Source organism: Bidens hawaiensis, unplaced genomic scaffold, assembly GCF_021521415.1.
Source record: "Bidens hawaiensis isolate Kalapana, Puna unplaced genomic scaffold, B.hawaiensis_p1.1 tig00038478_1, whole genome shotgun sequence".
NCBI lineage: Eukaryota > Viridiplantae > Streptophyta > Magnoliopsida > Asterales > Asteraceae > Bidens > Bidens hawaiensis.
This window is the reverse complement of record NW_027505545.1, coordinates 100,161-122,519: the sequence shown is the minus strand read 5'-3', so window position 1 is coordinate 122,519 and position 22,359 is coordinate 100,161. Positions and strand designations below refer to the sequence as shown.

General features: G+C 39.7%; 1 protein-coding gene across 1 annotated transcript; it reads left to right on the top strand.

Annotated features, from left to right (window-relative positions):
- Positions 1-2,325: 2,325 nt before the first annotated feature.
- On the top strand, positions 2,326-10,115 carry LOC143613848 (coiled-coil domain-containing protein SCD2-like). The gene is made up of 17 exons (XM_077087455.1): positions 2,326-2,735; positions 3,932-4,107; positions 4,266-4,335; positions 4,479-4,520; positions 4,628-4,690; positions 4,792-4,841; positions 4,931-4,958; positions 5,448-5,522; positions 5,624-5,734; positions 5,954-6,014; positions 6,097-6,213; positions 6,915-7,033; positions 7,132-7,201; positions 7,722-7,763; positions 7,899-7,939; positions 9,195-9,321; positions 9,809-10,115. Exons 1-17 carry the CDS (start codon positions 2,385-2,387, stop codon positions 9,946-9,948), a joined length of 1,683 nt encoding a protein of 560 aa, XP_076943570.1. The 5' UTR covers positions 2,326-2,384; the 3' UTR covers positions 9,949-10,115.
- Positions 10,116-22,359: the final 12,244 nt, after the last annotated feature.

Genomic DNA, 22,359 nt, shown 5'->3' with positions numbered 1-22,359 from the left:
GTCGAGAACATTTAATGCTAAACCCGAGTATAATTAACTCGAACTAACTCAACTTTTCATATGACAGATAGTTACAAATATATGTCAATAGAATATTTTTATTGACATATAATTACTACTTTTTAAATAAATATATCATACATAAAATGGAATGAAAAATTATTAGAATATGTTAATAGAAAAGACGGACAAAAAAACAATACATAAAATGGAATGAAAAATTATTAGAATATGTCAATAAAAAAAAATAGACAACAAACAATACATAAACATTTGTCTATTCAAGTTAAATTGGTCTTTCCAATTCCACAAACAAGTTTTGTAACAAATGTTTGATTAGTGTTTCATAATCGAATTAAACACTAATTGTTTTGAACAACAAAGTCATGGACACCCAGAATCACCCTTCCGTCTAAAGAATAGAACGTGATGACTTGGCTCATCAACCAAGAAGAAATCCAACAACTAGAAACCCTCTAACTCAACGCTAAATTAATAAAGGTATTCACCATTCTTGGCTACTTTGTATAGATTACCCGAGACCAACAATATCATACATGTATTACTCATAAACCTCTTTTTGATAACTAGAAATTACAAAAAGAAAAAAATATATAAAAGAAAGTAAAAATACTTATCAAAGGAACAAAATCTTAAATATATATAAATGAAACTTTTAAAAGCTCTTTGGTTGTTTCCTATATTCTCTTAAGCCATCTAATTGTTTTATTTGTAAATGGAGGCTTCTCATGTATTTATTTTACCCGAATTCACGGGTATAGGTATCACTAAACCCAAAATAGTCCTTAAACGGGTTATAACATCTCAATAAATTAGAAAGTAATCTCACCAAGTATTTAAAATGAAAATCTTATAAAATCTACCTATACTAATAAAAAGAAAACAATGCTGGACAAATGGCATTCTAAGGTTAATTCTCACTATCAAATTCCAACCAAAATCACTTATCTTCTATTGATAGAAAAGAAAAAAAATCTTGGTTATAAATATGGTATTAATTATAAATTCAATATACCGTATTAATTGGTTAATCTCTGTTGATTGAATTATTAAACATACTTAATATAAAAAAAATATTAATATAATAATTACGTGTCATAAATATATTTTTTTTAAAATTGAAATGTATATAGAAAAGAGTTTATGTTTAAAGAGTACATTAACATTCAATTTTTTAAGACATCTTCATATTGAAGAAAACTATAATAATTTTTTCTTAATTTTTTTTACAAATATTCAGTCTTAAAAATCATAGATAAATTTTCCTTTTTTAATATTTATTATAAGACTATTGTAATAGTTGAATAACATCGTGTTTATAAGGACAACATGAAAGTTGTTAAAAAAGAAAAATCTGGTGTTTTTTTTGTCTATGGTTGGGTATGAAATATATAACACTTTTGTGAAAGGCTTTAGCTAAATCTTTCACATCGAAATGCCTCATTGTTTTAAATGTTGTTTTCCAGGTAACATTGATTCATTATTGTATACCGATGGTAGAACAACTCATTCTCGATTTAAAATTCAAATACATTTGATGATATAAAACAACTATATTTGTAATACATTTTTTTTCATAATATAAAGAGACTTAATTATTTTTTTTATTTGTATTAAATAATTCATTGTAATTCATACATTAAATTATCCTGTGTAATAAACGGGTTTCTAAAGCTAGTATAGATATACTAAAAAAATAATATCTTAAAAAAAGATATTATTTAAAATTAAGAAACAATTTTATAATAAAAAATAAGCGAGTCAAGAGTCTTACAAAACCCATATAGCTTTTAAAAAAGGTTATAATTTCTCATTTATTTATAAAACTATTTCATCATCAAATCTTTAGTATATTATTAACTTACTTACAATAAATGAAGTTAAAATTCAAAAAAATATATAAATAAAAGAACGAATAATATAAAATAACCTTGTAATACTAGGGGTGATAAAAACTAGTTATTTGATACATGAAAGTCTCCCATATATGCATTTCATAAACAAACAAATGAAAGTTTAAGGGCTGAACGTGCTACTTAATACTTATCAGACCCATAAATATCAAAATTTAACACAACATGCAGGGCGAAACTTGTTAAATATGAAAATTGAAAACAAGTCGCGGTTGCCGGGGATCGAACCCGGGAATACTTACCACTATACTACGACATCAGATGCTGTTACATTACCAGTGCACATATTTAACAATAATCGAGACGTCGTTAAAACGGAAAAGGTTGGTTTATCAAGTACATCGCAGTCATCAAACAAAGCCGTTTCAACTCCATAATTATTATTGTCGGATCTCCGTCAAATCAAAATTCCAACTCCTGATTACTCGATCCCAAAATCTAGCAATTCAAATGGATCATAATCGTAAGCGGACCGAGAGTCCGGTCTACGCACGCCAATGGAGCGGCGGCTCCAGCAGCACCGGTTCGTCCTCACCGGCTCACCCTCAGTCAAGGCTAGGTCAACCCTCCGGATACTCCACCATTAAGCGCACTCAGAACGTTGCTGCCAAGGCTGCCGCCCAGCGGCTGGCCAAGGTCATGGCGTCACAGACCACTGATAATGATGACGACGATGAAGACCTAGGGTTCCGGTTTGCCGCTCCGACGTCGTTTGGGAATAATAATAATAATAGTAACGGTACCGGTAATGCCTTGTCTGGTGTTTCCTTTGCTAGACCTAATAGATCGCCTTCCCCCGCGGTAAGTCAACGCTGCTTTTGACCTTGTATAGATCATTACCCTAACACTGCATATTCAGATCATTACCAATTACTATAGTTATTAAAAGCCCTCGCTTCTTGCGCCTAGGCTCCTTTTTTCAGGCCAGGCCCAATAAATGTGCTTCGAGTTACTTACCATGCGAGCGCTTCGGTATTGTCTAGTTCGTCCAGGCAGAGATCCCTAGTTTCGGCGGCACCTGGTGATGATGGGAGGCTAGGCGAGCAGGCAGATATCCCTAGTTTGATCCTTGAATCGAACGGGTTTTATCTCACTGCACTGTCATGCCTTCGGGCGACCGGGTGAGGGTTTTCCTCAGTTCGGAGACGAGTGATCCTTATGTGGTGAATTTTGCCAGGAGCCAATTTGGAGGATTCGTTGGCCCTTCATAAGAAAAGAGAGGCAAAAAATTCGATCTTAAGTTGCGATTATAGTATACTAATCCTGAATTCGAAAAACTAAGAATTGTGCTTGAAGAATTAAACCGATTCCAACAAAAGCTGCAGTCTGGAGTTATCAAGCCGTGCGATTGTAGATGGGAATCGCGAAGGGTGCCATTTGATTCTTCGCTCTACGTGTGACTTATTTAAGCCGAAGATTGGGGCTGTGTGGAACAAAGAAGGTGACAGAAACGCAAGGAGTGTGATTGAAACTTAGATCTAGGAGAGGTCAAAGGGATTACATTGAACATTTTGTTATTCAAGTTTTGGAATTACATTTAAATCTTGACTATTTTTAGAACTTTTAGTACTAATTAGATGATATTAAATGTTATATAACAGTTTTTGTTTATTTTGTTTGAGGAATGGTATTATTTTTCTTATACATAATGTATTTTTCTTTTTTTTTATTCAACCACACTTTTTTATTCTGAAGCCCTCGCTTTTTTTGCGCCTTGCGCCTAGGCCCTAGGCGAGGCTTATGCGCCTAGCACATTTAATAACTATGCCAATTACTTCTCATTTACTCGAAATTTGTAAATATCATTCAAAATTGGGGATTAGATATAAACTGAGATTACTTTGTTGCTTGAAGAACCTTGATCTTGATAGGTATAGCTAATACTCTAGTTTGATTTTGAACATTACATAATTAAGTAACTAACTTCATTAATTACATTATATGTTTTGTTTTGGTCTGTGTTGATGTTCCAACTACTTTGTTATGATCTTATGTAGCTAGGTCGGAACTTTATGGAACACACTCCGCCTAATCGTTCAACATCAGCAGGAAGACCATCAGTATCTGTTAGAACAGGACAAACCGTGCCACCTAGCAGACCATCTTTGAGACACCCGGGCTCCATTCCACCCCCTATAGACCCCCCTGCCGCTCTTCAACGCCGGGAAAGAAGGTAATAAATGCTTTTCCTGTTTATTTTTGGATGTTTGATTAATGAATGAATGCCACATAAGGTTGTTTGTATAAATGATTAGTAACTTAAGGGATAGTTAGTTTGTACTTGCTAAAGGGTTTGAGAGAAAGTATTTATTTATTGATTGTAAATTGTAGATTTACACCGGACGCTGGACGTGGCAAAGATATGGGAGATCAGCATGAGGCATCTGCACTTCGCGATGAAGTATGAATATGTTACTAAAATTAAATTTTACTTGTGTATGACACAAAAAATGAAAATTTATATAATGTTATGATACATAATGGGCTTATTCGATAAGCTTACATTTACATATCTTAACTGATGTAAATCGATACTTATTGCAGCTTGATATGCTACAAGAAGAGCATGACATTGTTATAGATAAGGCGAGTATATCCGTCTGATTTATTTCAATCACACACACACACATACATACATACATATATATATATATAGGTAATTGTATTACAAATTAATTATATTTTTATTTCAGCTTCGCCGTGTAGAAGAAAAACGTCAAGAAGCAGAGGCTCGGGCCCGGGAGCTTGAGAAACAGGTATGCACTTAAAGGTTATTCCCAAATAATCTTTACGTTGACACTTAATAATTTTAATTATACATATTAATACATTAATCTGCAAAACATGCATCATAAAGGTGGCTTCTCTAGGAGAAGGCGTATCTTTGGAGGCCAAATTGCTGAGCAGGTAATATAATTTGATTTAAGATTTAAGAGCATGCCATATCATTTTTTATGCATAATCTATAGAAACTGATACAATATATGTTTGCACAGGAAAGAAGCAGCAATACGTCAAAGAGAGGTGAGTTAAACATAAATTTGGCAGTTCATTACAAATTACGGAGCATATATAGATATGCCACCTAAAACAACTTTTGAGGCCAACCAAGTATCAATTTTTATTCCTGCAAGAATTTGTTTGAAAATTGAAACATACAAAATTCTCTAAATTTTCTTGAATTGTAAAATGAAAAAAAAAATACCTCAAATCTTATCAAATTATTTTTTGAAAATCTATCATGAACGGATTCATCTTAGTTTGAGGGGTATTATTGTCATTTTACAACTCCAGATGTGACGGAAGCTTTTAATTTATGAGCATTTTATCGTTTTGCAGTTTTAGGCAAGTTTCTTTGGTCTGAACTGGGATAAATGAACCCAAGTTGAATAATGTATGGCCTTTAAAACTGTTTTCATAGTAAAAACCTTTGAACAACAACAATCCCTACAAATTATCTTTTAAGATTGTTTTTTCTTCATGAAAATTTGTTGTGATTACTTTTTGTTCCAGGCTGCTTTAAAAGCTGCACAACAGACGAAAGACGGAAGAGATGTAGAAGTTTCTAACCTTCGTGCAGAACTTGAGGTAAATACATGGTAGATACCGACTCACTGAGTTCTTTTCTTAGATATTACTTTTTTTTGGGTGCTGACAATTTTCTTTCTTTTTGTGTTTTTTTGAATTAGAAAACAAAAGAAGAGACCTTGGGTGCCATGGAGCAGCTCAAGGAAGCTGAATCTGAAGCAAAAGCTCTTCGCACAATGACACAGAGAATGGTTTTGACTCATGAAGAGATGGTAAGCTTGATTTTTCCACCGATTGGTTAACGGGTCAAATTTGGTTGAAATGATTCGTTTTTTAGTACAGGTTAAATCAGGTTGCGTTGGGTTGTTCTGCCAACAACATTTTTGTTCAAATTGATGTGTTTGTTATATGGTTTCTGAGACTGCTGTTTTATTATTATTTATTTTATTGTATATCTTAATTGTATTTTCTTTGTTTTTGAATTCATTCAGGAAGAGGTAGTTCTAAAGAGGTGTTGGCTTTCTCGTTATTGGGGTTTAGCTGTACAATATGGTAATCTTTATGCCACATGTCATACCAAAAACTGGAAATTGAATTACATGTTATGATACCTTTGATTCCTTTGGTTTTTAAGGTATCTGTGCTGACATAGCGGGGTCAAAGCATGAACACTGGTCATCATTTGCACCCTTGCCATTTGAAGTTGTCATTTCGGCTGGTCAAAAGGCGAAAGAGGAGTCTTGGCATGGTGGTAAGTATGCTAATTCAATATTCATCAACTCATTGCTTTCAGTTAATATAAATGGGTCAAAACATGACCAGGTTGAAAATGGGTCATCTTTAAAACGGTTTGGGTTGGCCCACACGCCTTTTTTTTCATGTACTTATAAAAATATTTACTCATGTTTTAGCAATTTTATACTGTTTATGCCTATGATGGGAGAAACCTTGTTGGAAAATTGTAAAATGTCAAAATGCTCCAAAATCTAAAGCTTTTCACATTTAGAGTTATAAATTATTAAAATGATAAAATTAGCCTTGAATATACTCAAATATTCTCGACAGTCCATCTAGAGTTGATTTCTTTGAGTACATTCAGGGGCACTTTTGTGATTATATAATATCCCAGCAAGACTTTTGAATACTTGGTATGTCCATGTTTGTCTAATCCCAAATAACTATGGCCTTAAAATTGTGATTGCAAAAATAATATTGTTACGATGATAATATCAGTTCTTTAATAAAACAATTTTGAAAGTTGTATACATAAAAAATAGACTTGAGACGAGTTTCAACCCGTTTGACCCGTTACCCAGTTTGTCAAAATATTTAATTTTACTTTTTGAGATAATAAACAACCCAGATCGACCCAATTACTTATAAATGGGTCTAATTTTGGCACCTCTAATTTATTGGCTGGAATTCTTTTCAACATGTTATCATGCATGCGAGCAGGTGACGATTCTGACAGGAGAAAACTTGTTCGTGATATTAATGACTTAACGGGGGAAGGAAATATTGAGAGCATGCTTTCAGTTGAGATGGGTTTGAGGGAAATGGCATCCTTGAAGGTTTATACAAAACCTTAATTTTTGGACTGATGATTGTTGGTTAAATATATGTTTAATTCCTTTAATTCATAAAATGTGGTTTATATTTGAATTTGAAGGTAGAGGATGCTGTTGTGCTGGCAATGGCCCAACAACGTCGTCCTAATTTAGTTCGCCAATCTATCCCTGGTATGGCTCACTATTTATCTCATCAATAAATTACTCAAAAAGGTTAAGTGGTGTGAAATGACCAGAATACCCTTGGGTTTATATATTGAAGGGGCATTTTGGTCATTTTGGTAACCCCATTCAAGTCCTAACTGGACTAAAGGTGTAATTTTGAAAAAGTTGTATCAAATTCGTAGTATGGGTAAACCACTGGGACCAACCTTGTATTTAGTTCTAATTTTTATATTCTATTTAAAAAAAATACCTGTTCTCTGTTTGAACATACGTCTTTTTCCTATTATTATTCTTCAAAGGAGAAAGGTGGATGAAGTTTTATAATAGAGTGAAAACGACGTCTAAGCAAGTAAATTTTAGTTTTCCATAAAATATTCTTTTTTATGAAACTGACAATACAATAAACATCACTTAACCGATACACTAGAAACTAATAATTATGACATGAAATAGCACTAATCAGATAATCAATTTTATAATGCAACCATATGATCATAATCACACCTTACGATCTATGTTCCTGCAGATCCAAAATCCCCGGGAGATACAAAGTTTGTGGAGGGATTTGGTAATGATCTTATTTGATTGTTTTGACAGTTTTAGTATGATCTAGGTTTTTATATAATTTCCATATAATACACGTGCTTTGCTAATTTTATAAATAATTTTAGTTTATGTTTTGACCAACCCAACTCTATTGCAGAGTTGAGTCTTGAGGAGGCTGAAGATGTTTCTTTCAAAGAGGTTTGCTTCTTCTTTATCATCCCATTTCTAATAAAAAAGACAATAAATTAAAGACGGTGGCATTAATTGTCACATTCCTTTCTATGTGTAGCGGTAGTGTCAGACAATTATTACAACTGATGTCAATCAGGGTCCAGGAATAGTGGGAGGTTTTCTGTAGGGGTGGCAAATGTGACCCGTTAGGTTGATTGGGTTGTATTAAAATGTATATAATGGGTCAGAATGGGTCAAATTAAAAAAAAGAAAATGATTGAAACGGGTCAAAACAGGTTGACATTTCTCGATTTTTTATATGGAACGAGAAAAATGGAGGAAACTTTTTAGTACTTTTACTTTTTTAGTTTTTGATTTATGTTTCGAGTTATGATTTTTTAATTAATTTTTTGAATTTTTTAAATAGGGTCATTAAAATTGGTCAAAATGGGTTGAGATTTCAAAAACCCCTCATACTTTTTTATTTTTTGATTTATATTTCGAGTTATGATTTTTTAATTATTTTTTTGAATTTTTTAATTAGGGTCATTGAAATTGCTCAAAATGGGTTGAGATTTCAAAAACCCCTCATTAAAAAATTCAAAAAAAAAAGTAATTAAAAAAACATAACTCGAAATATAAATCAAAAACTAAAAAAGTAAAAGTACTAAAAATTTTCCTACACGTTTCTCGTTCCATAAAAAAAAAAAATAAATAAACTCGAGAAAAATGTCAACCCGTTTTGACTCCTTTCAGTCATTTTCTTTTTTTAGTTTGACCCATTCTGACCCATTATATACGTTATAATACAACCCATTCAACCCAACGGGTCACATTTGCCACCCCTAGTTTTTTGTAAAGGTTTTGCTCAAAACGGGTCAAAAGTCACAAATTGTGTTCGATTAAATGCAACCTCTTAATATGTCTTTATCCCAAGAAACTAGGTCATTATTGTAATATTACACGGAGTAGTTTTTTTAATCATATACAATACATTTATAACTCAAATGGGGCAAAGCAAAATTTTAGCTAATATGGAAACGGGCCAAACGGGTTGAAATTTTCCTAAAAAGTATGTTTAACGCTTACAACATCCTAAGTTGTTTTAGTTTCAAAATTAGAATTATTATGTAATAAAATAGTTTTTGTAGTCAGATTTGACCCATTAACTATTTATCTAAGTTGAGCAAAAAATGTTTGTAGGTGAACCCAAACCATCCCATTTCAACCTGTGTATACCAAATATTCAATCCTCCTGTTTAGACTAATATGTGTTATGCAGGCTTGGCTTACATATTTTTGGAGAAGAGCGAAAGTTCATGGTGTAGAAGAGGATATCGCTGAAGATCGACTTCACTTTTGGATAAGCCGTAGTGCGACGTCTCCCACTTCTCATGATGCGGTTGACGGTATATTTATTTATCTAACTTTTCATAAAATAGTGAAGACACCAAAAAGAGAATTAAATATGATTATTCCTTTTTACTTTTATATAAGAATAGAATGAACAATATTAACTAGAATTTTGGCCATATAGATAGAGGTCTGATAATTGCTCAAAAACGGGTTCGGGTTGAAACATATCATTTCTGATGCCGGTGTAAATGGGCTGGGTTGGACCACATAGACAGTATTTATTCCATTTTTTTATAGATTTTATATAATTGTTAATTTTGAATAAAAAAATAGGGTCATCACAATAATAATCAGGATTTTTGAATGATATGTAGGAGGAGATTGTATGCATTCAACCTTTGATGCAATATAGTTTTTATAATCATTTTTAACAGTGACTATTTATAGAAATAATGAACAAAATGTTTGCGAGGCCAATCCTACCCGGAGCTGTTTCAACGTTTTCTTTGTTTTCCAATATTTTTTTTTGGTTTCATGCAGTTGAACGAGGGTTAACAGAATTGAGGAAGTTAGGGATGGAACAACAGCTATGGGAGGCATCCCGCAAGGAAACCGATCAATCGGCTTCATTACCTGTTGAAAATACCAAAGATTCCGCAGAGGACGACACCTTGTTGTAATTCTGGTGCCTTGTTTAGCTTCACTTTATTTTGTTATATTTTTTCCAAAGATTAAAAAGAAAAAGAAAAGAAAAGAAAATTTTGCTGTTTGATGTCTATATATGGAGTATAAATTTGTGGCTTGTTTAAACAACAAAAAGTTATATGTTTATTCAATAAGTAATTAAGGGGTTTGTTCATTATTGTAATTTTCAAATTTTATTTACAATACCATGTGTTTGTTTCATTCACTGTGATAAACACTAATGTACCTGCGCGCTGCGGCAGGGCATTGAATCACGTGAAAAATTAAGGTCGAAACATTTGATAACAATAAGAATGGGCGTTTTACAATTCAGTGATTCACGTGCTGAACATCAACTTTAATTAGAAAAAGTGAGTTAAAATAATCTAACTTTTCTTTCTTAGGCAACAACATAATCATGCCAGCCACCTTGCAACATGATGTATTAAACCGACTGGACATGCCCAATGAGCTCAACTACGAATTGAAACTAAAGAGTTCCTGATACGTGCAGAATCGATAGAGAGACTTGGAGAGAAGAAGCCTTAAGAAATTGGTCACAAAACTAAAGATATCCATTCTCATTCCGATCATCATTTTTGTACAACGAAACTATTACAAAAGACCCCTCATACTATTCACGACTCACAATATAGTCCCTATACATTAATTACTCCCTCCGTCCCGGTCAAAGTGTCTTAGTTTGAAAAACACAAAGTTTAAGGTAGATTAAATTATTGTTTTTTTTTGCTTACCAAATGACAATAATGCCCTTAGAAATTGAGACCATAAATATTATTTATTAATGTTAGTTGTGTGTTTAAGGGTAAACTAGGAAATTAGCTAATAAATTTTGAAAATGAACATTTGTAACGAGACAAATTGAAAATGAAATGTGGACACTTTTAATGGGACAAAAGGAGTATAAGGTTTATTGTGCTATAGTTAATAAGATTATATAAATCTAGACACTCGAGTGTACGTACTACACAAGTACGCTGGATGGAATATATCGATCTTTTGCAATTTGTATGTTCATCTATTAGGTGAGAAAACGTATAACATATAATAATGAAAATTAAATATTTACATTTATAAATAATTCATAAATTTCTAAATACTTCTTTATATACAACATTTGATTAAACTATACCAACTATTTGAATCCAATAACAACTTGCAACATTGCCAAAAATTGAAAATAGAAACCAATTAACAATGCCTTGGATCATATAATGGTGTGATAAAATCCAAAAACTATTTAAATGGTTATAATATTTTGATATCAAGTTATTGATCTTTAACTGTTAAACGGGCGTGAATGTGGGTTGAATCCGACATGAACCCAAAAAATGTGTCACATATGCGAACCGGAACATGACAATTATATTTGCATGATCGATGAAACAAACACCACCCGTTTAAGAAAGACATTTGATTTCTTTTTTCCTTATTAATACTTTTATATTTACAAATAAGTTTTTCATTTAATAAGGTATGTAAATCCAATTTTAATATTTTAAAATTTGGTATAATAGGTATTTAAAAAAAAAGGTGAACATTCATCACACTAGTTTCTCTTTGAGGTGAGGTCTAATATAACGTACGTAATTCAAGTGTGTATGATGAATTGATGATACACCCAGGCCAATCCTCATAAATTTAGCAGCTCAAAGAGATCACATTAACGTACAGAAAACTTTATGTAATTCTCAGTGAATATATAAAAACAAAAAGTTTGTTACAAAGTGAAATAATCTTGAAACACGTACATGCATCATAGTACGTGAAGAAACACTAACCGAGCCCCGGACAGATTACTGGTAACCTGGGGGTTGAAGAGATGTTTCCCACGAGGGGTTAGACCCTTGGAAGATGGTTCTTCTGATAACCTGCAAAACAGACACCGTGAGCTCGTCACTGAGAAGGGGGGGGGGGGGGGGTTCCTCCTTGTGACCACCCTCCGGCGTGAGAATCAGACTAGATTGCTCTTTAAATATAAATGTATATTAAGAGATTGCTAGAGCAGATATCAGGTATAATATGATATAAGATAAGATATGATAAGATGAGATGGTCATACCATTTGTGGTATTTATAGCCGAAGGTAGGTTTCCAAGGAGGTATGGCCGGCTGCAACAGTGTTCCTGTTCCACCAACAGTAGCCTACGCACGTGTCCTGCTGGTAGTTGGTGGGTAGGTAGCGGCTGATAGTGACCAGACCTGCTGTATACTATTCCTTTTCCACCAACTGCCGGCTACGCACGTGGTATGACAAGAGTTGGTGAGTAGGCAGCGGCTAATAGTGACAAACAGTGTAGGAGCATGCTGCTCGCCATACTGTTGTCCATAAGCTGTCGTATCTTTAGTCAGATCTTTTTCCCATACCTCGTCAGGTACAGTACAGAAGATCTTCCTGTATCGTACGGACTGGCTTATTTGGGCGGGAGTATTCCCCCTCCCGCCCTTGTGCGGGATTGTTCCCGGCTTCGCTCATTCCTTCAGGTGACACTGAGGTTGAGAGCTAAGTGCCTTGTGCGTGTAGCCTTGCTATGCGGGTGGCATTCCCTAATGGCTTGTATCCGAGGCTGCGGGGACAGGCGGAGTCCTTCACCATTGGGAGGCATTTCCTGCGGGACCAGCTTGCGTACTGCGCGTAAGGACGTCACGTCTCTGAGCATGGTTGGTCCTGCGGATCCAGTTGGTTTCTGCGCAGACGTCCCTGTTTAAGGTGAGTCTTGCGGGTCTAACTGGGCTCTGTTGGGACCTACCTCTTCAAGTCCCCCCAGTCCAATGTTCTTCTCATGTGTGTTTAATAAAGTGAGGTGAACTTTGGACTTAAGCAAAGGGTTTTGAAAAAGGTTTTTTAAGGTTTTCCATGGGGATTCTTCCCGCGGAAGTCCTTGTCACTTGCAGAAATTCCCGAGTTTCCTGCTTGGTCTTTGGGTATGATGCGGGTAGGTCTGTAACCTCCTCGCAAGTCAGGAGCGTTGAGTCCCACTTGTGTGGATTCTCCATGAGGTTTTGGTAGTTTTGAACATAGTGATCAATTATGTTAAAACCACCAATTCCATCCTGGAGCTTCAAACAACGTAGTTCTCGACGTTCCCGCTATGCGGGGATGTTATTTCCGTTTCCGCAAGCATTGCCCAGAAGATCCTTCTTGGTTTCAATTCCCAGCGGAGCGCTAGGTATGTGAAGGGTTTTGCCTTAACACTGTACCTGCCCTCGTCTTACGGTTACTTTACTTCCAAGGTATTCCTGGCGTCAATTCCCTGCGGGTGCTAGGTATGTGAAGGGTTTTGCCTTTACACTGTACCCGCACCCGTCTTATAGTTACTTGGTTGCCGAGGTACTTGGCTTCAATTCCCTGCGGGTGCTAGGTATGTGAAGGGTTTTGCCTTAACACTGTACCCGCATCCGTCTTACGGTTACTTGTTCGCCAAGGTTTTCTTGGCTTCAATTCCCTGCGGGTGCTAGGTATGTGAAGGGTTTTGCCTTAACACTGTACCCGCATCCGTCTTACGGTTACTTGTTCGCCAAGGTTTTCTTGGCTTCAATTCCCTGCGGGTGCTAGGTATGTGAAGGGCTTTGCCTTAACACTGTACCCGAATCCGTCTTACGGTTACTTGTTTGCCAAGGTAAGGGGGTATTTTCCCGCTTACTTTTTAATATTTTTAAATTTTGAATTTTGAAATTTGAAAGGTTGGTGGAAAGATAGGAACAGTCCAAACCTCTGAAACGTCGTGCGACAGTTTCTTCTGACTGTGTCAGGACGTGCAGGAAGTTATGGTGACGTGACGTTATATGGTCATTCCAGATGCTTTTTCAGGCGCGTGGGCGCGATTTTTCGGGCGCGTGGCCGCGAAATTACTGGCACACGTCCTGTCAACAGCTGTTGCCAGCCTGCTTTTTGCCACGTGTCATAGTTTCATTGCACCTTCGATTTCTCTCTCCTCCGCATTAAATTCACCGCATTAATTGCGATTAGTATATAAAGGGGGAGAGGCCTCTTTGTAATCCACACTTTCACCTTTCTTCTTCTTCTTAGTGATTTCCGGCAAATACTCCCCTTTTCAGGCAAGCATTTTCCCGAAATCACTTTCTTCTTTCTGCAAAATGTCTTCCCATGATGCTGAAGCTGTAGCCGACGATAGGAGTACTGCTGGCGAGTGCCAGTGTGCTCTACCTGTCGATCAGTACCAGTATATCGTCAGGAAATTCATGCTTGAGTCTCTTGAGCCTGAGTTTCCTGAATCCCACCAGACTGTGTACGATGCCCCCAGTGGCAAGATCGGGGTATATGCTGCATTCTTTGTTTATGGGAACCTTAGGTTCCCATTGACAAAGTTTGTGTACCGTGTCCTGGAGAGGCACGGTGTGCACCTGACCGAGGTGCATCCGATGGCGATTGCCAAGGTCCGGCACTTCGAGTGGGTGTGCCGGATTCTGGGTATTGAGCCCTACGTGGACCGCCTGATGACCTTCTATACTTGGAGGTGCGTCCAGGGGTGGTACACCCTGACAACCCGTATTAAGGGTTTGAAGATCTGCGTGACCGAGCGCAGTCTCCGATCGTGGAAGCGGGAGTTCTTCTACATCTCTGCCCGCGCCATCCCCATTACCATGAAGTTTAAGAAGGGTCAAGCGCTTCCGAGCCTTCACGCTTCCAGTTACCAGGAGGCGGAATGGTTCGCGAAGATATCCCGGGTCCAATCTCCGGTTTACCGGTTTGCGGAGTCCGGGATGGTGATGCTGGGGATGAGCCGGGTATGGAAAGAGGCGTCTCGGTTTCCCATCCTTCTCGAATACGGTTTGAACTCTATTCCTTATGGTATGTCTTGTCTTTCTTGCTGATATTAGTTTGTCTTCTAACTGTTTCTTTTCTTTCAGAGGGGAATGACTTGGAGTCGCTCCTGTACCCGCGGGAAGCTGACGGTCCCGTGCGGGTGGGCACTCGTGCTTTAGACGAGAATGAGTTGCCCATCCTGGAGCAAACGGCGGATCGGTTTGTGGAGGTCTATCCGCCGGGCCAAGAGATCCTGAGCCACCGGCGGCCAGGTAAGGCGATATTCTATCCTCAACCCCTCAATGCTGTACCCGCTGCTGGATTTCCTTACATCCTGTCTTCTTCTGAGGAATCCGCAGATGGTCCTCCGCTTGTGCGGAAGAAGAAGGCTGCCGGCGGGAAAGGGAAGGAGAAGGTGGCCTCCACAGCTGAACCGGTGCTTCTATCTGACACCGAGTCAGATAGTGAAGAGGTGGCGGGGAACCCCGGTGGTGAGAAGACCACTGTTCCGGAGGCTACGACTGTTACCTCCGGAGAAACGACGACGACGGTGACCGGCATCAAGAGACCGGCCCCATCTGGCTTGTCCCCGCCCGTCCGTACGTTCAGGCTCAAGAAAACCCGTAAGTACAAACATCCTTATCTTTGTAGATTTCACTAAATTTATTTAAACACTTATCTTCTTGTGCAGGCGTGGATGTTGACGCATTCCAGGGTGAAGTACCGAGTAGTACCTCTCCGCCGATGACGGTAGGCTTGGTCAGCCTACCTGAGGCGTCGACCCAGGCGCATGCGCCTGCTCCCGCTGGTTCAGTTGCTCACTCTGAGCCGACTGTTCCAGCCGAGTTGACGTCACCGCCGGCCGTGAGTGCGATTTTTACAGCATCCTTCACCGAGCCGGCGGTTACGATTGCTGCGGATTCTGCGGCAGCGACTGCGGCGGCTACCACCATGCCCCGGCCACCGGCACCGATGGCCGGCCCATCAGGTACGCATGGGAGTACTCGCCAGTCTTTGCCACCTTCCCATCTGCCTGACCTTTTGGATGGGTTTCCTTTGGGTTCAGGTGATGGGTTCGGCGGTTATCGGCCTGTTATAGACCCTACAGGTGCGTAGGGTTCCTTTGGCCCCCTTTTTACTATTATTTTTATCATCTTTTTCCTAACTGCTTTTTTGTTTTTTGCAGTGTCGGATTCCAATGAAGTGTATGTTCCGCGATGGAACATACGCCGAGGAACAACCCTTCGTACCCCTGTGGAGTGCGTGGACTGGGCTCGCCACGCTGCTCCTCATGGTGCGTTGGGGGAAGCCATGGCTAGCTACCAGGAGGGTAGGCTAACCAATGAGCTTCGGGTTCTCCAGGCCCGGATGCAGCCGCGCGTCGAGCTGCTTTGTCATGAAAACGACAAGTTGAAAGCAGCTCGCGCCAAGGACGTATCTCAGGCGCGGGCTCTTCGGGAGGAGAACCAACGGTTGACCGCAGCTGCTGCGGAGAAGGAGAAGGCCTTCAAGGCCCTCGAGGTTGAAGTTCAAGCGCGACTCGAGGCCCGCTCCAAGGCTGCCCAAGCTGTTAACGAACAGTTTCGGCTGGCTAAGGAGACTGCGAGGAGCGCGACTGAGAGGGCCACCAAGGCTGAAGCCGTTGCTGAGCCTTTACGCATGGAGAACGAGGAGCTCAAGGCCAAATTAGAGGCTCTCCAACGTGCTCATGATGCCTTGGCGATGGAAGATGCCAAGAAGCTCCAAGAGATCTTGGACCAGAGGGGCGTGCTTGACCATACCGAGCGGAAGCTTAAGGGCGTTGAAGAGGCTGCTGCAAAGGAAGTGCTTCTTGCCAATCTTAATAAGAGCGAAGCCGAACGCGCCTGCGCCCAAGCCCTGGTTGCCAAGGAATGGCTTCTTCGAGAAGCGTTGCCTCAGGTATTTTAGCTTTACGTCTTCACGCTTTCCTTTGTACATAGAAAAGGTGTTTGACACTTGTATTTTCTTTGTAGGTTGTGCATCGGGTCTTCTCAGAGACATCCTACGACGATGCTATGAGTGCAGCCCTCAATGCTTCTCACGAGGATGGGGAACGGGCCGGCTTCCTGCTTGGTCTAGGGTTCGTTGAGAAATGCTTCCCACCTTCCAACTTCCCTTTGTACAATGTTGATACTGAAGCCATATATGACCAAGCAGTAAATCAATACGCCGCCTTCCCGCATCCAGTGGTGGAGAAGGTGAACCAAGTAGCTGCTGCTGATGATGGGTTAGCTGTCCTTAAAGCCTTCCTCGAACCGCCCCGTTCTTCTGATGGAGCGGGTCCAAGTGGAGGCGGCCCTGAGGCTTGATCCCGAAGATCCCTTCCCATTGCTAGGATAGTCTTGTACGGATGTATTTATTTTCTTTTCGTAGGCGGGTAGTTACCCGGCCATTCTTGTAATAATTCATTTGTGAAATATAAATCTTTTTGCGTATAAGATTGTTATTTCCTTCTTTGGATTCCTTGCTTTATAAACTTGTGACTTGCATACTTAGTTTAAATTAGCAATTTTCCAAGTGTTTAGAATAAGTTGACCTGTTGAACGTGGTTGATAATGGGTTAAAGTTTTGCTTCCTCTTTCGTGATTGTGCGGTTAGAACCGTCACTTGCACTTAGTAGGATGGCTAAACTTTAACCTTCATCTGACCTGCGTGTAGGTTTTCCTCATCCTTTTGAGGATAAGTTAACCTTTGAACGTGGTTGATAATAGGTGTGAAGTTTTGCTTCCTCTTTCGTGATTGTGCGGGTAGAACCGTCACTTGCACTTAGTAGGATGGCAAAACTTTACCCTTATCTGACCTGCGTGTAGGTTTTCCTCATCCTTTGAGGATAAGTTAACCTTTGAACGTGGTTGATAATAGGTGTGAAGTTTTGCTTCCTCTTTCGTGATTGTGCGGGTAGAACCGTCACTTGCACTTAGTAGGATGGCAAAACTTTACCCTTATCTGACCTGCGTGTAGGTTTTCCTCATCCTTTTAAGAATTTTGTTTTGAACCGTTCGACGCGCGGTTGTCAATAGGTTAGTGTTCAGTTTCCTTTAATGATTCATGCGGATAGACCGGCACTTTCATTTAATGGGATAATTGAACTCTTCCCCTTCAACTGACCTGCGTGAAGGTTTGCCACGTTATTGGGTTCGTGCGGGTAGGACCGCCTTCCCACGCAATGACTTCACGTAATTATGCGGTGAAAACCGGCATATTAGTGTTCAGAAAAGTATAAATGTAAAATCATCAGCTTCGATGTTCTTAAAGAGAATCATTTCCATTAGAAGTGGCTCTTGGCCTTTTCTTTACAAATTGGAATTGATTTACATGCAAACTGTGTAAATGAGCTCCCTTCCATGTTGGGATGGGAGTGCCATCGAGCCGATACGCACCTGGTTCGGGATCTCGTTCTTTACGCAGCATGTAGTCTCGATATTGAAGTTGGAATTTTGATTCGTGTTTTCCCCAGCTGGGGTTCTACACGCACCCGCCTGCTCAGCCTTTATTGCGCCACGAGGTGCGCGAGCGTCCCATCTCTGACAAATGCTTCGACCATGTCTTTTACGTCTGTGCATTCTTCAGTGTTGTGGCCTTTTGTCTTGTGAAAGTCACAGTATTTGCTCCGATCAGCATCGTGACGATGTCGGATTATTGGAGGCTTTGGCCACGGGAGCTCTTCAGTGGCGAATATCTCAGTGACGCTTTTGCTGAGTGGCGTCCATCTGGAGTTCCGGTGCGGCTGTGCATTATCCCTTCCGCCCAATCGATGTTGCAAGCCGGATGAGGTGTCAAAGTTTACCCTTGACTGCCAAATGCCTTGCTTCCACTTTTTATTTAGTCGGGCGGTGAGGACGTTGTCTTCCCTCGTCTTCTGAGTGTAGAGGTTTGTGCTCTGTGGGAGATCTCTACCCAGTTGCTTCTCCGTTTCCGCATAGCGTTTTGCTGCTGTCATGATGGCATCCCATGTGGATGGCATGCCATCTTTACCCGTTAGGGTGCGGATGAGCTCTGGGTCATGCGCGCCCTGGATGAAGGCAGCGCGAACAAGATCTACGCTGATATTGCCCAAACTTAGCTTCTTTGAGTTGAAGCGAGTGATGAAGTTTGGCAGAGATTCATCTTCTTCTCGTATGCATTTGAGGATTGTCCATTGCTCCTCGGTATACTTCCATTGCTGGCTGAAGTGTTGGCTAAACTTCTGCTGGAAGTCTGCCCAGTCATAGATGTGGTTGACCGGTAGACGATCAAACCAAGCTCTAGCAGCCCCAACCAGCGTCATTTGGAACATGTAGCACCACGTGGGTTCCGTCCAATTGCTGACGGTTGCCCCAGCTATGAATCTGTTCAAATGATCGTCTGGATCAGATATACCGTCATATGTGCCTATGTTAGGCATTTGTTTGGCACTCTTTGGGGCGATTGCTTCCGCAATGTCCCTTGCAAATTTGGACGTTCCCGCATTTGCTACGTTTGGTCTGAACGTTTTGGAGAAGTCTCGTGGACTTCCACCTGTGCTTTTTGGTTTGAAGGCTTGTCCAAAATGCCTTTTCGGTTGGGATTCCATTTCCTTACGCTTCCCTTTTGCCCTATGGCGGGGGTTCGCGTCGGAGTCGGATTCCTCCGATTCATCCTCCCAGTATTCGAGTTCGTCGGCCTGTTGTATGGAACGCAAGCGTTCGTCCAACTCAGCCTGGAATTCTTTTTGTCGTGCCTCCGCCCATGCCTTAACTTCATCGAGAGTTTGGCGGGGGAGTCTTCGTTTCTCAAGCTGGGTATCAGTGGATCCCAGTAGGCGATCATTTACTGCACTTGCCCCAGCTTGAGTAACTGGGGTAGTGTTCGTAAAATTTACTTCACTTGTCCCGGCTTGGGTAACCGGGGTAGTGTTTGTAAAAACTGTGTTACCGGTATTCACCCCAGTAGCTGGGGTTGTGGTTACCGGAATTTCTCTAACCATCTTTTGTAGAAAGTTTGAAAAAACTGGAGAGATAAAGTTCTAGCTTTATGCACGGATGGCGCCAATGAAGAAACACTAACCGAGCCCCGGACAGATTACTGGTAACCTGGGGGTTGAAGAGATGTTTCCCACGAGGGGTTAGACCCTTGGAAGATGGTTCTTCTGATAACCTGCAAAACAGACACCGTGAGCTCGTCACTGAGAAGGGGGGGGGGTTCCTCCTTGTGACCACCCTCCGGCGTGAGAGTCAGACTAGATTGCTCTTTAAATATAAATGTATATTAAGAGATTGCTAGAGCAGATATCAGGTATAATATGATATAAGATAAGATATGATAAGATGAGATGGTCATACCATTTGTGGTATTTATAGCCGAAGGTAGGTTTCCAAGGAGGTATGGCCGGCTGCAACAGTGTTCCTGTTCCACCAACAGTAGCCTACGCACGTGTCCTGCTGGTAGTTGGTGGGTAGGTAGCGGCTGATAGTGACCAGACCTGCTGTATACTATTCCTTTTCCACCAACTGCCAGCTACGCACGTGGTATGACAAGAGTTGGTGAGTAGGCAGCGGCTAATAGTGACAAACAGTGTAGGAGCATGCTGCTCGCCATACTGTTGTCCATAAGCTGTCGTATCTTTAGTCAGATCTTTTTCCCATACCTCGTCAGGTACAGTACAGAAGATCTTCCTGTATCGTACGGACTGGCTTATTTGGGCGGGAGTATTCCCCCTCCCGCCCTTGTGCGGGATTGTTCCCGGCTTCGCTCATTCCTTCAGGTGACACTGAGGTTGAGAGCTAAGTGCCTTGTGCGTGTAGCCTTGCTGTGCGGGTGGCCTTCCCTAATGGCTTGTATCCGAGGCTGCGGGGACAGGCGGAGTCCTTCACCATTGGGAGGCATTTCCTGCGGGACCAGCTTGCGTACTGCGCGTAAGGACGTCACGTCTCTGAGCATGGTTGGTCCTGCGGATCCAGTTGGTTTCTGCGCAGACGTCCCTGTTTAAGGTGAGTCTTGTGGGTCCAATTTGGTATAATAGGTATTTAAAAAAAAAGGTGAACATTCATCACACTAGTTTCTCTTTGAGGTGAGGTCTAATATAACGTACGTAATTCAAGTGTGTATGATGAATTGATGATACACCCAGGCCAATCCTCATAAATTTAGCAGCTCAAAGAGATCACATTAACGTACAGAAAACTTTATGTAATTCTCAGTGAATATATAAAAACAAAAAGTTTGTTACAAAGTGAAATAATCTTGAAACACGTACATGCATCATAGTACGTAATTCTATAACGTATACAGATTACTAATTAAAACTCCAGATAATATATATATATATATATATATATATATATATATTTATCACTGAGCCATTGCCTTTTTCTCTCTCTAAACCTTTTCATTAACATGAAATTGAACAATTGTGGAAATGAATATGAAATGAACAACAATAATAATAATCTATTATATATCCAATTTCATGTTTGACAACAGTCTAGAGTTTACTCCTGCTTTAGCATTTGAAACGGGGTTTGATCAATTTGGTCCTTCACAGAATTTCCCTCCCGCGATAATGGAAGATTCGGTTGTTCCTGGTGAACTTGATAGTTCTGCTTTGATATCATATATATGGGATGAACAAAGAAATCGCCATTGAAAACGATGATAAAAAAATCATGGGCCCGTCACTGGTCCAAAATCAATAAGGAGATCAGGAAGGAGATTCCGTCAAAGAATTTGTTAGCAGAAAACGTCACTGATGGGGCTCCTTCCATCTGGAAAAACATACTGCTGGTCACTAAAGGTAGCTCTAGCGAAAATTAAAGGGGATCCCGTCTAGTAATTTGTCAGCAGAAAGGAAACGCCGAGCAAATTGTTGAACCAACGACTAATATCCCTCCGGTCTGTGGTTCCGAAAATAACTAGGGTAAGAAATAATTATTGATCATATTTTATGTATATATCTATCTCTCTCTTCATGTTATGATTTTATGTTTTTAATTATATAATGTTCAACAGTTGGATCGGGCATCCACACTTGGGATGCGATCAACCATATTAAAGATCTATCGGATAAAATAAATAAACTTAAGCTCGAACTTGAGTCACCCCCTTTAATTGAGCCAGCCGTCGCCCCTATTGCCGCCCTAGAAGAGGTTTCTCAACATCCAACTAGGGTATGTTTACTAATTTTACTTTATTGTTTATAAGAGGAGTAATGATACATTAGCCTAAAAATATATAAAAGTAATGCTGTTTTGGTGACAAATCTTTTTTGTGTATTAATTATGCGTAGATCGAGGTGAGAAAACGAGAAGGCGGGATAGTGATCATACACATGTGATGCAGTTGGAGACCGGGTCTGTTGCATTCAGTCGCAAAGACTCTGAGTAATCTTGGTATAGATACCCAAAATGTTGTATATAATAACTGTCTCGATGGCTTCACTCTTGATCTATACCGCGGTCAGGTACATTTATATCTTTAAAACCTTAATATATATGAAGTTTTTCTTGTGACAAAATAAACATGTCCGTACATAGTGGCTTTATTAATTAATATTCGGTTTTAATGTTTTGTTTCTTTGCAGCAAAGCAGGGACGTGCCCGAGGATCAAATAAAGGCGATGTTGTTAGAAACCATGGTGTGG

Coding starts and splice junctions, on each gene's coding strand:
- LOC143613848 (XM_077087455.1), top strand. CDS start 2,385: ATGGATCATAATCGTAAGCGGACCGAGAGTCCGGTCTACGCACGCCAA. Junction 2,736..3,931: donor ATAGATCGCCTTCCCCCGCG/GTAAGTCAACGC, acceptor GATCTTATGTAG/CTAGGTCGGAACTTTATGGA. Junction 5,523..5,623: donor ACCTTCGTGCAGAACTTGAG/GTAAATACATGG, acceptor TTTTTGAATTAG/AAAACAAAAGAAGAGACCTT.